Source organism: Pezoporus flaviventris, unplaced genomic scaffold (genome assembly GCF_033815535.1).
Source record: "Pezoporus flaviventris isolate CSIRO_AGI_PZ_B2104156 unplaced genomic scaffold, CSIRO_AGI_Pfla_v1 ptg000025l, whole genome shotgun sequence".
Classification (NCBI taxonomy): domain Eukaryota; kingdom Metazoa; phylum Chordata; class Aves; order Psittaciformes; family Psittacidae; genus Pezoporus; species Pezoporus flaviventris.
Genome location: NW_026892573.1, coordinates 5075734 through 5093015, shown reverse-complemented (window position 1 = coordinate 5093015; position 17282 = coordinate 5075734). Strand labels below are relative to the sequence as shown.

Genomic DNA, 17282 nt, shown 5'->3' with positions numbered 1-17282 from the left:
CATATCTAAAACTCTTTATGCTGGTTATAAGTGAATGAAAAAAAGTTATGAATATGAAAATGAATAGCCCTATGCAACTATTACTGATTGAAATACTTACTTCCTTCAGTAGGCACTAGTCTTGCTCCATGTCAAGTCACTGGATTTGTCCCAAATGATGTAGTTCATGATGATAACCAAGAGATGTTATGAAGGCAGCAAAAGAATTTTTTAAAGGGGTAGGCTATGTGGGAGGGAAAGATGAACACACACAGAATGAGGGAACAAATATACAGAAGGAAGATAAGACTGGAGGCAGTAAACAAAGAGATGAAAACAAGTCATGGCAGGCAAGGAAACATAAGGTATGACAGCAAATGAAGAAGTAAATGTTCCTACAAAAGATGTGTGAGACATTTTTTTTGTTTTGATTACCAGAAGAGCCTATGGCTGTTGAAGCCTCCTCATCCACCTCCCTCTTCTCTTTCTTTAGCAAAAGAAACCATATTATACCCGAAACAAACAGCCTTCCTGATGTCCTAGAAGCATTCTAATCTGCAAGATCCCTGGACTATTATTACTTAGAGACAATCCACTCACTAATGAGACCTGGCAGAGTTCAGTCACATTTGTGATGCTCCTTCATCTCAGAGTTCCCTTGGGGACCATTTTTTTAGACAGGCTTACCAGAAATAGTTGTTCCTACATTTGCTATTTTTAAAACTCAGAACTGAAGTAAAGGTCCTCCTAACCATAAGTACAATGAGAACAGCTAATTAAATGCAGTGAGTTCAGGATGATTTACAATCTTGTCAAGATGATGAAGACAGTAGCATTCATTTAATCTTCCTTTGGATTGGGGGCTGTGGGTTCTGTGGCACTTGGGGTTTTGTGGGTTTGTTTTTTTTTTTTTTTATGGTTGTAAATAAGGTTTGTGAAGTCTGTTCTGTAATATAAGGTACTGTGCATTTGTACCTGCCCTACTGTGTTGCGCTGGCCTAATGTCAGGTTACTGTTTGTTGAGAAATGACATGGAGGTGAAGTGGTCTTGTTGAGTCCAACTGATTTGCCACATGGCACGGCGCCAGCATTTGCTGTTACACCAAGCTGCCAGTTTCTTTGTTGTAAATTAAACCATGTTTCATAACCTAAAAGATTTTCAAAGCTTATTTTGTAGACAGATTTTCTAGCAGGCTCTGCCCTTGCAGGGCAAACTGGTATCTTTAATCAGAGTGTAGTGTATTTTTTTTTATTTCAAAATTATCAAGGATTATTCTTCCATTTCTAGAGCTAATAATTCTTGATCTAAATACCTCAGACAAGTTACTGTGCAGTTTTCAGTATAAATCCTGAAAATGCAGCATTTTCAGTATCCCCATAATGCTGCTTCTTTTACTCTTCTTCACTGGGTTTCTTAGCTCAAAGAAGAGGAAACGAAAACAACAGCTGCTGACACTGAAGTTTGATGGCTTTAGAAGACAGGGATTACGATATGTGCTGCAGTATTTTTTATGTTGTCCTTCATCTATGTGGAAGAATCTGCTTATTGTATTATGAAAAATTACTTCTATCTGCATCCCTCAGGTGGAGACCACTGACATTCACTCAGCTTCTTAATAACTCACACAAGCATGTTGACTAGGACCAGTCTAAGTCAGATGGAAGAGGAGGTCACCAGATCAACACCTGCTGGTCTCAAACACTGTAGCCGTAGTCCAAGGGAAATGTAGAAATAATACAGTGTAATTTAGGGGAGGGGACTTAGACTTGTTTTTCATTCTTTCTAGTATTCAGGTAGGTGAGACATGGCAGATAAAAGAGAAAAACATCCTTCTTCCTTTGGTAAGCCTTGTAATGCCTCTGCAACACCGAGACCTCTGCATCAGGATGAGAGCAGAAGAGATGACACTGCTAGTAGATTACTTTCTCTAGAGGATTAAATTAAGCTGATCTAGAGCAGGTTTGTCCATACTATTCAACTGTAAGAAAGATGGTGCTCTGAGCCAGCTAGGATTTCTCCACAAAGTGTGGGTGCAATTTAGAGTTTGGTGCAGGCCAAGCAGTTTCCTTGAGAACAATCTTTTTTGGGGAGAGAGAAGGGTTGCTGCTGCATGGACACTCAGCATGTTGTGCCAGTTGGTTTCTGGGAATGAGAATAGTCTCTGCCTGGTTTTGATTGCTAGTACAGATGTCATTGTTGGCTTTAGGGCAAGTTGAAGAATGGTAGTCTTGCAAGCTGACTTCCTACACAGCAAAACAATTTGGGAGATAAATCACTGGAGGTACTGTTCTCTTGGTCTGTCCAAAAAGGTAGAATTTGGGGATATAACTGAGAAGTCTTGTAGTTTTCTCCTTTACCATGCTATGTCTTAAGATTTCGTCTTAAGGAACCTACAGCCACCTAGACAGCAAGCAGACCAGTTAGCCTTCTCTTCTCTGATGGAGTTGCATTCACAATTCGCCTTTTTTTTTAAACCCATGGATTTAATTCTGTGTTGCTTTTTGTTTTGATTAAAACAAACAAACAAATAAAGCCAAACAAAACCAAACACAAAACTCCTACAAAACCAAACCCAATCAAGGATGCAATTTATTTGTGGCAGATGAGCCATTTTGTGTAGCTGTCAAAATCTGTCTTCGCTGAACAAATCTATAACGGTGTTTGCTTACGTACACAGCTGATGACCAGAAGTATGCTTTACTTTAGGACCCATCCCTTGGAATATCTGCAGCCTTGTCCAGGGTGACATTTCCAACTTTTTTGTTTTCCTACTCTGTTAGTCAATGGCAGTCACATCTGTTTCTCCCTCTGTGTCATGTGAGCTGGGTAAGAGGAAGAGGCTGCAGGTTTTCAGCTGTTAATGTGTGAAAGGCAAATTCTTTTCTGAAAATAAACAGTATCATAACCAAAACACTGAGGGTTTGTCCCAGATTAATAAAAAAACCCACATATCTTTCTTTCATTACTGTGCAATCTGTCGACCGTTTTTCTTATTGATGTCACATGTCATTTGCGTATGTGCAATTTTAGCCTTGGACTTAATGCTAGGTTCTGTTCAGTATGTCACCAAATGCCTCCCAGGACTGTTGCCAAAAATATTCTTTTTCCTACCCAAAACTGACCTGGAGACTCTAATTCATTCACTTACAGCATCTAGCCTTGACTACTGTAATTGCTTGGTTTGCTGGGCTTGGAGCCAAATCAATTGGCAGACTTCAGCTTAGTCAGAATTCAGCAGCAAGGCTTCTGACCCAAACCACGCCAACTCTATATCCTATCTGTGCTGTGAATCTATATTTGAAAAACATATTATACATTTACTGTAACAGTTTCCTTTACACTGTAATTTTATGGGTGGAACTTTTCTTTTACTCTGCATGTCAACTGTCGCACTCTCACAGAATTTTTCTGAGCTAAATTGCCATATATTCTACTCTTGCACTTACAGTAATACAGTGCAAAACCCTTTTCATCCCGTATCCCTAATTGACGGAATTTGGAGTGAAATTCTACATGAAATCTGGTTATTTTACCTGCCAATGAATACTTTTTTTTTTTTTTTTATTTTAATACATTGTGTTTCAGTTTCTATTTAGTGTCTTTTGTATTGTGAGGCATTATAAAATATTTGGTTGCTGGTGTTCTTTATTATTACAAGAAATTAAAAATAATCATGTATGGATGGCAGCTGATAATGTAATAAGCAAAGGAAAAATTGAGTACTTCTTGTCTCCTGAACCCAAGGAGAAATTTCAGCCCTCACTCAATCATGTATTTAAAATAGGCTACACGTTAAATGTAATGGAGGGTAAAAGTGTTCTCTCTACCTCTTAATCTACAGATGAGGCTATAATTTGGTTTTCATTTATTTCTGTTCTTCCTTGGAATTATCATTTTCAAATATCCTGTATCAAATATTCTCTTGCCCTGGAGATATTCTAGTTTTCCCTTTAATCCAATCTTGTATGCAACTTCTGCAGGCATCATTTAAGGGATTTTTGTTGTTGTTGTTCTTCCTAGTTTTTCTGGTTGGTTTTACATTTATACTTAATAACAGTACCCTATTCTGGTAACATGTTTTATAGCAGCAGAAACTGAGGTTTAAACTTTCCTTTAATATGCTTTACTATGAGCTAGCACCCCTAATAAAGTGTATTGTAGTTATACCGCATTTGTTAAACATTTTGCAAGTCACCCTTGGCTTAGTTGTTTGGGTCTTTTTATTTATTTATAACTCAGTAGAAAAACAATTAGATAGTAATCCTTTCTTTGAAACATGCCACATAAATTACCAGCTGCAGAATAAGTCATTAGGAAAGTTGTAGTTATTTACATCCTGTAAGTTATATTGATAGGAAAAGCAATGACGTGGTACAAACTCTTCCAGAACAGTGCAGGTTTTTGAGATCTAATTTAGTAAGGAAGCAGCTTTGCATATGGTCAATGAAAATTTGATATAGCATAGAACTTACCAACAGATGTTTGACAATGAATATTTCATATTCCTTAATAATTCTACTTACCAGTCACAGTTGATAATATAGTGCATTCTAGGGTTCAAGGTGCCTTAGAGAGATAGATATAATCTGTTATATGCCATTTTAGAAATGTCTTTCTGGAGGTCAGGAAATATCCTGAAAACCACAGTCAGCAGTGAGACCAGGAACAACTGTTTCACTCAGATTCTGCAGATATCAGCCCAAAATCTGGACCCTCTCTTTGGACAAATCTTAACTAGATATGGAGTTAAAAATGAGTTAGCTGGAGAGTTTCTGAGCTAATTTAAACTCATATATAAAGCTTCCCCTTAGGGATAAGTCTACCATTCTTATGGGCTGTGTGCTGCTGGATCACTTACTCACACAGATTTGATCCTGATCAGAGGCGGGTACTTATGTCGTTTCTCCCAGTTACACAGAGCACAGGAGTTCTTACACCAGCTTTAGGCTTCCAGGGTGTCTGTGGGAGAAAAATGAATCTTGATGAAACATGAATTAGCCTATGAACAAATGTGAACTGGCTGAACAAGTTTATATTGGAGAGACATCAATTTGATAGATGGACCGCTCAGTGGATAAAGAACTTTTTGGATGGCCATACGCAAAGAGCTGTGGTCAATGGCTCAATGTCCGGCTGAAGACCAGTAATGAGTGGTGTCCCTCAGGGATCGGTGTTGGGACTGGTCTTGTTCAACATCTTTGTCACTGACATGGACAGTGGGATTCAGTGCGCCCTCAGCAAGTTTGCCGATGGCACCAAGCTGTGTGGTTCGGTTGATATGCTGGAGGGAAGGAATGCCATCCAGAGGGACCCTGACATGCTTGTGAGGTGGGCTGATGCCAACCTCATGAAGTTTAACCATGCCAAGTGCAAGGTCCTGCACCTGGGTCAGAGCAACCCCCAGCACAGCTGCAGGTTGGGCAGAGAAGAGATTCAGAGCAAACCTGTGGAGAACGACTTGGGGGTGCTGGTCAATGAGAAAATGAACATGAGCCGGTTGCAGTGTGCACTCGAAGCCCACAAAGCCAACTGTATCCATGGTCTGCATCAAAAGGAGCATGACCAGCAGGTCGAAGGAGGTGATCCTGCCCCTCTACTCTGTTCTTGTGAGACCTCACCTGGAGTATTGTGTGCAGTTCTGGTGTCCTCAACATAAAAAGGACATGGAACTGTTGGAACAAGTCCAGAGGAGGGCCATGAGGATGATCAGGGGACTGGAGCACTTCCTGTATAAAGACAGGCTGAGAAAGTTGGGGCTGTTCAGCCTGGAGAAGAGAAGGCTGTGTGGAGACCTCATAGCAGCCTTCCAGCATCTGAAGGGGGCCTTTTAAGGATGCTGGGGAGGGACTCATTTTCCTGTACTATCTAGCCATGGAACTGGTTGCTTTTTAGCTCTACTGTAAAGCTTAGAGACCTTTTATTTTGGGTGTTACCTCTGGATATTTGCAACACTTCATAACCTAGATTGCTGTGAAATTGCTGTACATACATTGACAGTTTCTCTGAAAAGAGTAGTGGGATGTTGGTCTTTGCTATGAACTAAATTAATATTCTCTTCTGCATTTCCCTTTTCTTATTATTCCTAGCTGCTTTCATAAGGTTTATTTAAATGTCTTGACTTTTATCATCGAGTACTCACAGTATCCTACCCCCTTTAGTATTTTTCATTTCTGAAAGTTACATAAGTGAAGGAGATCCTTTTTCTACTCACTTTGTCTACTGCAGTTATGCAAGAAAACTCTTTGACATCTTCCTAGCTTGTGTTTCCATTGAGAAGAGTTTCTGAAATGATCAGATAATGACTTTTGATAAATCTTAGCACCTGTTCACAGAATGTAAATTAAACACTTGAAAGTTCAAATGTTTTTAAAAATTGAGACAATCTTATTAATACATATTAGTGAAAAATGGCAAACCAAGCCCTTCCTCATATCCTTATGAATCTTTTCTATTTGAACTTCCACTTGCAAACGAAAATCAGATTATTAATTAAGCAAAATTTTCTGAGCACCTGGGTCATCAACACAATGATAGTAATTAAATTCTAGCCTCAGTTTCTATACACAGAATAATAGAGTGCTTTAACATTTTTATTCTTTTCAAATTAATTGAATAAATATACACAGCATAACTTCCTTGATACAACCACCCTTCACTCCAAGCAAGTTCTGATATATTTCTGATATGACTGAAATTATGATATCTGCTATTAAAATATGAATGGAAAAATGGATCTGATGACCTCAGCAGTTTTGAGGAACCTTCTTTAGTATAAACTATATATAAGTATTAATTTTAAAAGATTACATTTATTTTCTATGGCTTTAGAAGTTAATTGACCAGCCCTGATGATTGCAGTGAAAACCTTCCATATGTGTCTCAAAATGTTGTAATCTTCCTGAATTTGAAAGCAGCCTGAAAAGGGGTAAAAAACAGAATAGGATTGCGCTCCTATTGAAGTAAGTGAGGTAAACTTTCAGGACTAGAGATAAAAGATATGTAACTGACTTACTAGGTGAGCTCACCATTTTTTGAAAGATAGATAGGTTGTTATGTATGTAAGATCCTCTACATCCATGACTTGAGGGGAGACCGGCATTTGATCAACTTGATGATGTGAGACTAGATCAGGGAGTGTTACAGCACTCCTGACACCATTTCTCAATGAGAGGAGGGAGGTGCTACAAGCTGCAGCTTTACGAAACAGTGGACATCGTTTCAGCCCAACAATCTAAAGAGATAAATGTCCAAGAATCTTGTCAAAGGGTTGAAGCATTTTTCATAGAGCAGCACAGTTTTTTACTCAGGAGGACAGCCCAAGTCATTTGTAGGTTTTCTTGGTGATCCTTCAGTTAACTGTGCTGGGACCAAGGCAACTTGCATCTTGGTCAAATCATTTTGAGGCAGGCCACTGCTGTGGAAGCTCAACATTTCTTGTAGCTGATGCAAAGAGAAAGAAAACAGTGTTGGGATAAAGGGTTCTGAACTACAATGAATAAGTAGCTAAAAACTTAAGGATCTGAATTGTCCTAGCTAATTGACCTAAATATTGGTTTCTGGCTTCAGAACAAATTCATTAGAGCTGAATGAGGGAAGCCCATTTCACATCTCTTCTTCATCTTATATGCAAAAATTGAGACTGTTCATGTACATAAAAACACATAGGCCATGGACACAGGACAGAATGATCTACCACAGGTGAGCCCATTTATATTACATAAAAGAGAAGCAGCAGATGCAGTTATAGGATACAGCATTAATGTGTGGTTTAGCCCTTCCCATCTGCTGACAAATTCCCACTATCACCTAGTCACCCGTCAAAGCAGATCCTGCTTGTCTTTCACGCTTTGGTTTGTATAGCCTGCACATCTGTACACATCTGCCTCAGGGGAACATGTGTCAGGTTTATGCCTCAAGTGTCATATCTGTAGTCACACACCTATAGGCACACACGCAAAAGCATGTGGCTGCACAGAGAGCTGTAGCCAACATCACGGGGGAGAAGCTGCATGTGTGATTTGTGGTACATAGTTAGAAGTTGTATAGACTAAAGTTATGGAGACAGACTTGAAGGGAGACATCTCCAACATTGATAAAATGTAAGTACAAAAGACACATCATTGGATGGATATTGATGATGTTGTTTCAGTAATGACATCATCCATAGACTCCTAGTGTCTTTGCTTTGCTTCTCTATAGTGATCACAACATAAATTGCTTGTCTTGTTTGACTTCCTTGTTCACCAAAGTTGAGCAGATTGTCGCCGTTTTCAACGCTTCTACCAGACAAAAAGCTTGGGACCATTTCTCGAAAGCCCAGCGAAAGAACATAGACATTTGGCGAAAGCATTCTGAGGTTGGTGATTTTATTATTACTTTCTACCCATCATCTCACAGCTGGATTGACACAGAACGAGTGTGATTGTAGCTGGACATAGTGTATTCAGCAATATTTATGGCTACCGTTTTAGCTGTTAATCAACTGGCCATTATACAATCTCATCTACAGTATGAATTTCTCCCATTGCTCTCATTTGATAATAGTCATTAAATAGCACTAAGACAGAGAGCAATGCGCTTTTATTTTTCATGCAAAATTTGGTAAATCTTTGGAGGATTATGTTTACTACCTCAAATAATGAACTGCAGTAGTGAAATTAGGAACAATATTTTCAACTAAGGATAGAATTAAGAATTATTTCTGAAAAGTATCATTTTAGGAGTCATCGTGATCTGTTTTTAAAAGAAATATTCTGTAGTACTGATTTATTTTTTTTTTCTCATTGTGCCATTATATGGTCATTATAAGATGACTTTGCCTGAAAATAAAAGAGACAATTTTTTTCCTAAGTAATGACTTAAGCATATTAAGTCCAGAAGAATGACATACTCCTTTCAATTTGTTTTATGCTGAACTTCTAAAAAGTAGATACATCACTTGTATTGATTATAAGTATTATGCTTGCAAAGAAAACAGTATTAACATAATCACACACAGAGTTAGCAGTGTGGGACCATGCATGTGTGACTGTCATAAGCATGAGCAGAGGAAATGGGATTCTAACTCCCCTTGCTGCGAGTGGCAGCAAAGGAAGCACTAGACCTCATCCTGTGTTTTGGTCATCCAGCTTTCGTTTTTAATTCAGTATATACGCTATGAGCCTGTATTTTACAAAGTAAGTACCGCTGTCTTTGTTTTCTTTCTTCTTCCTTCATTTTTTTTCTTTTTAATATGAACAACTTACATACACTTGGTTTATTTTCATGTAATACAGTATGTTAATTATTAGTATCACAGTCCTCTAAATGATTTTCTCTGTCTCAGAATAAAAACTTTAGAAGGTAAGGTGCACTTATTTAATTATTTTGTAGTACCCTTGTAAAAGAAGCGTTGTACACTTAGTTTGAGAAACACTAAAGTGCTGCGATATAAATCATTTGGATAACATTTTAAGTGCCCATTAACTAATGCTAAATTACAGTTGAATACCAATGGCACTAACTGTAACATCCACATGAATACCAAATGAATTCTTTATTATCAGTGTTATTATGGTGAATACCAAATGAGTTCACAATAATGGGACACTTAAAATAAAATGTTAGCATAATTTATTGGTACAAACTGTATTTTGCATTTTGCTCACAAATATTTCATGTAAGTAGTGGATAAAGCCTTTGTTCAATTGAAAGTTGGGAAGTTGGGGATTGATGTTTGTCTTATCTTCTAGAGAAGCATGAAAATATTATCTGCTAGTAGATTTTTTCAATTCTGTTAAGACCATCCCTTCTTAAGCTAACTTTTTGTAAAGGGATGTGGTGTGTCATTCATTTTCTGGCTTTTAAATCTTTAACAAACAAACTGAAATGTGTAAGAGTTGAGTTTTCTGGAAATGTTAATTCACTATTCATTTTTTTCCAAATGTCATTGCCTTTGCTTTTTTTAAGAAGAGGGCAACTAAAACAATTCAAAAACATGTGAAGGCTCTCACTAAACCAGTGTATTTTAGAATATATTTAGAAATGCCTGGTTTTCAGATTGAAATAAGATAGAAATGTACTACATGGCATCTTTGATTTAAATCCTGTTTTCTAACTGTGACATTATCTGCTAATTTGTTTAATTAACTGATCACCTTCTCCTTTTTTTCTGAATTGAAGAAACCCAAAACCAAATCAACATTCACACATACAGCCATTCTCTGTGGAAGATTATTGACTTTGCTGTTAATGTAGACATTGATGCATCAAGGACATTTATCCCCTAAAGAGGGAGTAAATGTAAGCGGATGTCTGCTCATGTATGCAGTATACTTTCCAGGAAAAAGTGCAGGTGGCCTTTTTCAATAAAGAAGGTGCCTCTGATTGCATGAGACACTGGTTGATGATTTACCTTTTTAATCACTCCTTTTTTAATTTGAAATTATTGTCATGTAAAACACCCACTAATTAGCTGCCTTTCCTTTGCTGGGATTAATGGACACATATACATTTATCAGAATATTTGAGGTCTGACGATGAAGCAAGGGTACAGCTCAAGGGAAACGCCTTTGCTTTTTTTATGCAGTCCCTCTCTGACAGCTTATTGTTAATTGCAGGGAACAGCGGTTGGACTCCTCAGTGCTGTCTCCTCCTTCCACACGAATCTTCCTTGTTTCAGAGATTTCAAACCACCTCTTTGGGAATTAAGCTCTTTGTTGGCAGAAAAATTAGCTGTCTGCAGACGGACAAGGCCTACACTAATCACAGTGCAGCATCCCCATGTTACACCTGACAGCATTATTAGGACAAAATAGAGTCCTCTCAATCTTCTCAGCGCTGCCATTAAAAAGCCAGCCACTACACCCATGCTGGCTTTTCTACCCAGAACAAAGACCGTCTAGACTCCCACAAAGCTGGCGTGCCTGCTGATCATTTACCTAGTGACATGTGCAGGGTGTCCCAGCCTGCCTGCCTGCCCTTGACGCTGTCACCCAGAGACCAGGCTGTCAGCATTGGCACTCAGTTTGGATCAAGATGCAGAGATTTTCAGCACAGCATTATGGGGCTTTGTCTTTTAAATCCAAGGAGATCTGGGCATAGGGACAGAGGGTGAGATTCATTTGGCTAGCATTAGGCATTTGCAATACAGAGTGCTCTGTCTGCACTGGATGCTTTCAGCTGCTTTTACCATCAGCAGAGAGACCCAGGCACTTTTAGGGTGTAGTTAATATGACTTTGTTTAATGGAGACAACTATACTTGACTGGGTGAATCCTACCCCAAGTGGCAGAGAGAAGCAAGAATTACCTATGCCTTAAGCAAACTGACAATCTCTTTTATCAGTCTGTTTTATATACAGTTTTAAGCATCATCCCTGCTATTAAAGCATTCTCCTATGTTCAGCCGAACTAAAGATCACTCAACATGGAGATTCACTTTCTCTCTTGTTTTCCCTGAGTGTTGCCTTTGATAAACTCTGTTCTTTCACAGGAAGAATTCCCTGTGCTATTGTTATTATAAATATTCATATACAAATAAATATGATTACAATGATAAATGATGTATAATTAAAATCAGAGCAGCATTAAAACCAGATACTAAATAATGCATAATGACTTTAAGGAAGTTAATACTGACAGAAGGTCATTTTGGGTTTTAGGAGCTCCGAAATGCTCACAGTGAACAGCTCATGGGAATCCGCCGGGAAGAGGAGATGGAAATGTCTGATGATGACAGTGGTGACAATCCAAGTAAAAAGCTGAGAGTAGATGATTCAGGTAAAGCCAAGTCCCATTATAATGTCAATTATATGCGACTATTTTTTTTTAAAGCAAAAAACCTCTTACATATGAGAAATGACACATTAATAGCTGATTATATAACACAGTGTCTTATTTTAAACTCTCATAAACTAGTTATTTGAATGATGCAGGCTGTCACTAGGAGGTGTCTGTCACCTGCTATGATCTGTAATGATGAAAATTCTCTGATTCTGCCCTTGGCTAGAAGCATTGTGTTTCTTTAGTGCACTCTGCAATCTTCCATGGCAGTATTTCCTTCTCTGCTTGTAACAATGTGTTATTATGAGGCCAAGTGAAGTTATGTTTTGGTAGTATTCTCTAAGCCTTACCTTTCTTTTCAACAAACAAATAAATAATACTGTATGAACTCTCTACCAAATACACCGTACCATATTAACTGTGTTTAGTGGAATTATCTTTTAAGGGTGCATGGTTCACAATATGGTACTGCATGCTGTAATAATTTAACACTTGTTAGGTGGCTATCATGAAAGAAAGGACAAGGGGGCATGCAATATGAGTAAAGAAAAGCAATTTTTTCAGCCATCTACAAATAATCGGCTATCCAGAGTGGACAGAAAGAGGTGACTCTGAAGCTGCCAAAATTACTGACTGATAACATGATCTGGATGAATGCTTTGCTTGATTTCTTGTCATTGTCTAATAAAGTTGTGAGCAGCTAACAAGAGTTTACATGTTTAGTCATTCATCTTTGGAAACAAAATTTGCAAAAGCTGTAGCCAAAGCATGACTGGAAACTGCTGGCCAGCAGTGAGCTTTATAGAGGTAAAGAAGAAGGGAATTAATGTGGAAAGAAACTGAGAGCCTGATGAAGAGGATAATTATTTACTCCTTTGCATACAGGCACCATATTAAGAAAGGAAAAAATTTCATGCATTTGATAGTTTAAAATCCTTGTATGCTGGCACAAAAATGTGGATTCAAGCTTACCTAAAGAAGAGCTCTTTGGCTTCTCCTGAGACAAGATGCTGTGTGAGATCAAATGGCTTCAGAAGTAAAGACCAAAGGAAGGAGTGCCATTCTAGCAAAGAAATTTTTACTATGACATCTTTCTTGAGGGGAGATTTAATACTTTCACTGGAAGAAAAATGCCACAATAAAACCTGTAGAAGGCAGCCTTAATTTTGCTTGGCTCATTGTGTAGATTTGAATTAGAAAATTAGACACCATTAGCAGAATGTTTGGAGCTAAGACAGTGGGATGCTGCAAAAAAAGCACTGCTAACAGTCAGGGATTTTTATGAATATCTAATCATTTTGCCTTGACTGTGTCCACTCCTATGGAGGGAAGTCATTAAAATTAACAACAGGAAGGTAGAGGCCAAAACACCCAGAACCTGCACATCAGATGAGCAATGATGTTTCGAACTGTCGTATTTATCGACTCAGCTAGGTTTAACATATGCATGTTTAGGGCAGAGCTATGCCACTCTTTTTATAACATCACAAATAGGAAAGCATGTTTGGTTCTAGTTAAACTAGAAAAGTTATTGAGTTTAAACCCTTGGTAAATGAGACGGAAGTGAGAGAAGGACGTTTATTTTTTCATTTTTATGTGTAGAGAAGTGATTCTTCCTTCCTTCTCTTATCATTTAAAAAAAAAACAACCAAAACAAAACACAAAAAACAAACCCAAAACTATTTGTGTCAGCTGCCTTCTTTTTTTCTTTTTTTCTTTTTGAGTATGTCATCCCAGAACCACTGTTTTATCTCACTGGAGTACCTATTTGTATTCACAGTAACCTGTGTTCTACAAAGAATGTCTTTTAAAGAATCTATTCTCACTAAGAAACACTTCTGCACAGTAAGAAAACATTGGCACTTTCTTTATTTTTAACCCCTTTTCTTAAAGCATTTGTCTAAATGCTCAACCTTGTCAAGGGCAAGGCTTGTATAACACAAAGAAGATATTGTGCCACTTCAATTCAAGGACAGTGTGCACACATAAAGGCTTGAAAGTCTAAATCTGAAAGTGGCTGAAGCAATGAGACATGATGAATCAATTTGGATTGTTCCAGAATTCTGGACTGCCTGTCCTGCAATCCTAGTGATTTTCTTGAGGATATTATTTTTCAGCCTGTCCTGCTCAACAGTGGGAGCAAGGCTCCTGGGAAGTTACCATCCCCAAAGCTACAGCAGGGAACAGCCGGCTTCAATAGCTGTGTCAGGTCATTTTTCACTAGTTCACTTAGTTACATTACTGCTAATACAAGAAAATGAGCATCTAGATAGCATGGTGCTGTGTCACATTTCCTCACAGCTAGACTACCTAGAATGAAAACTCTCCTCTAGGATATCTGAAGAGAAACCTATTCATCATCCTGAAAAAAAGAAGGTGGATTCCAGCTCCAGCATTTGAAAACACAGTACAACAGGTTGCTGTGCAAAAGGACTTCAGTGCCTGAATGCCTATCCAGAAGTGCTGGTTTGCAGATTTCAGAGGAACATTGCAGTTACCTGAGGTCCTTGTAGGCAGAAAGTTCTGGGGATTTGGGTAGGTGATGAAAAAGCTGTTACTAAGAATAGTTTGCATTTTTTCTTCAAGTTGTGCAAGATACTAAGTCATGCAAGAGATCAAGTTGAAATATTAGAAATCTACTAGTAGCCATTTATTTGGCAAGATTCGGGCTTGCTACTTATAACAATACAGAACAACTCCAGAGGGACTTGTTGCAAAGTGCATCACTCCATTCTAGACTCAAATCATATTTCATCTGACAATTGCTCTTCTCCTGGTTGTTTATGAGCTTGATTTACTAATATTAGCAACTCGGCGGCACAGCAGGAATGAGAATTGGGACCTCCAGTCTTCTGAACCTGTCTTCCACACTCTAGTCTGCGTTGCAGGGCTGGGGCATTGCCTCCCACATAAAGACCTTCTGCTCCTCCAGGTGTTTTACAGGTCATTCTCCCCAGGCATAGTTAGTACCTTACTCTGTCATGTGCAAGCTGAATCTGCAAGGAGAAGGAAGGCATCATTACCTGCTTGTTCTTTTGGAAAACATCTCCAACCACTGAAAGGACCCTCCAAGGATCCCCCCAGGGAATCCAGTAAGTTGGCTGAACTATCATACATGCCTGCTTTATAGGAAATCCCCCTGGTTTCACAGACTAAAGGTGATTTGAATCATTGGAAAACCTGGCAAAAGGCTGACCTGAGACCGAGTGAATCACATCTGTGGGATCAGCTATTCTTTTAGATTCTTCTTTTTTTTTTCCTCCAAAAAAAATCAGCCTTTAAACGGTGATTTTTCTGCAGTATGGGCTTTGGAGTTTGAAAGGGACAAGAGGATTGCTGAAAGCTGGGAGATTGCTGAGAAAATAATAATGATGATTGGCAACTCAGTTAATACATTTAAAAGTCAGGGTGCAGCTATTGAAGCATTAGCTCAATGGGGGAAAAAAAAGAGATTCAGTGCTGGAGCCTAAAGGATATACAAAAATCTTCAGAATGATCAGGATTTATGGATGCTTTGTCTCCCACCTGCTGGCACTGGGAGTAAGGATCCACAAGTAAAAGCCTCCAAAGTAATTTTAAGAATTAGTGAAGCTGTGTGTTGTAGAAAAGAGCTGGAGTTTGGTTTATGCCTAGAAGGCACCTGTAATTTTATTTTAAAGAGAGATGGGCTAATCTCTTCCTTTTGCAGTTCTCAGCGATGTGCAACTCCAACTTCAATGGGAGACTGTGGCTGGCACTGTGGAAAAGAAGGAAATGCACAGTGCTTGCAGAAGAACACAGGAAGGATAGTCACATGTTTAAGGCTTTCGACTGGGATCCCAGATCTGTGGGCCAAATCCCAGCTCTTCTGTATATCCCCTGCCTGGACTAATCAGTTAATTTGTGTTATCTCAGTTCCCTACTATCAAATGGAGACAAGGATGATTCCTTTCATTCAACCACTGCCTCTTCCGTCCATATGGATGATAAGCGCCTTTGTATAGGGCTCTCTCCAGCTCAACAGATTGCAGTACCCTACTCACTGGGCCTCTGGAGGATTTTACCACCACATTATTACCTGTGGTGAAGCAACATAACATCTTAGGAACTGCATTCAAATAATAAATCGCAAGTTATGTAGTGAAAGCCCAGTTTGAACATGTAAGATAAGTATACTTTCCAAGTCAGGAAAGATACCCTCTATGGCAGGATTTTCAAGCATAACTAAAGTAGGTGCCAAATTTGAATAGTGAAGCTTTTTCTGTCTTGAACAGTACCCTGGATCTTTAATGCTCTTCTGAACTGATCTCTCCTGCCTGCAGCATCAGCTTGCTGTAGGAGATGATAGGCTGAATAGCAGGCAGTCCCTCTCACCGAAGACTGTTAAGTCCTTGTAAAAACACACCCTGGTGCACACAGCATAAAACAGGCTTTGTGATATTGTTCACAAGTCTATCTTGAAAGTTGCAAGCCTGGAAAGTCTTCAAGAAAAGCCTGATACAACACCAAAGTCATCTGTGTGATGCTTATTCATCTTTTCTCTGAAATTGTCATCTTTTTTCTTTCTCTAAGGCTTGTGTGAATGCAGAAATGCACACATGGAATGGAAATTGTGTTTTGTAGCTGGATTAAACTGGTAGGAAAGCTTTATATAGCTTGTTACAACTTTGAATAGAAATTGCTGAGCCCCAGCTGTGAGGAGCTGAGCTCTGCTCTTCCTTTTCTTCCAATGGGCAGATCTCATGTCAGATCTTCTTCTTCCTCCTGGACCCAGGGATCAGATATTTCTCCCTTCCTTTCTTGTAAGTCTAATCTTTTGGCATTTATGGACGATTCTGTTTTAAACATAAGTCTGATTTATTTTTCTGTCATTACCTTTCCATCTCATAGCATTTTGGCATCAGAATTTGTGAAAATGATACTGATATTTAATAAGTCCATAATTTAAAAAAATTGTTTACTTTAGAAATTAATGGGCTAACATGATCTTTTCCTAAATAAATCAATTCCATTTCAAAGCCATCAGCAGCTGGTATCATAATCAACCCTGCAGTAATAAGCATATAAAGGCATATGTAGAGGAAAATAAACCCCGTTAACAGAAGCTATTAGCCAGGTTTTATAAGCAATCTCGAAGAACATTTTTAAAATCTGGAGCTCTGAATTGCCACTGTACTGACACAGTTCCCTCTCTGGCCTGAGAAGACAGCTGAACAATCCCTTTGAGCTATTTGACTGGAGTAACTTCTCTTCGAATGGAAATGCTCCAGACAGCAGACAATCAGCTTTTCTCCGTAGGACCATCAGGGGTGATCACTAGAAAGCAGCACAAGATGATTACTCCCTCTCCACCAGGAAAACTCTGCTCTGGTGTCTTTCACAGCATGCCAGTTCCCAGCTGCTATCATCAGGCAGACTCCAATTTTGTGCCTTAAAATGCATTACATTTTTCCCACAGCTTTTACAAAAATAGGCTGAAATTCAGGAAGCATATAGGCAGGGACCTAATTTTATGGCCCCGGTTTTAAGTCTGTTTGGCTCTAATAATGCTTCTTGTGCAGC

At 38.7% G+C, this 17282-nt stretch overlaps 1 protein-coding gene across 8 annotated transcripts in view; it reads left to right on the top strand.

The window, feature by feature from the left end:
- Positions 1-17282, top strand: part of ENOX1 (ecto-NOX disulfide-thiol exchanger 1) — a 371562-nt gene that overhangs the window by 296255 nt on the left and 58025 nt on the right. For all 8 annotated transcript variants that reach the window (XM_061457317.1, XM_061457316.1, XM_061457310.1 and 5 more), the window contains exons 10-11: positions 8230-8336; positions 11621-11738. In XM_061457317.1, the coding sequence (XP_061313301.1) occupies positions 8230-8336; positions 11621-11738 (225 nt within the window). The remainder of the gene's footprint in view (positions 1-8229; positions 8337-11620; positions 11739-17282) is intronic.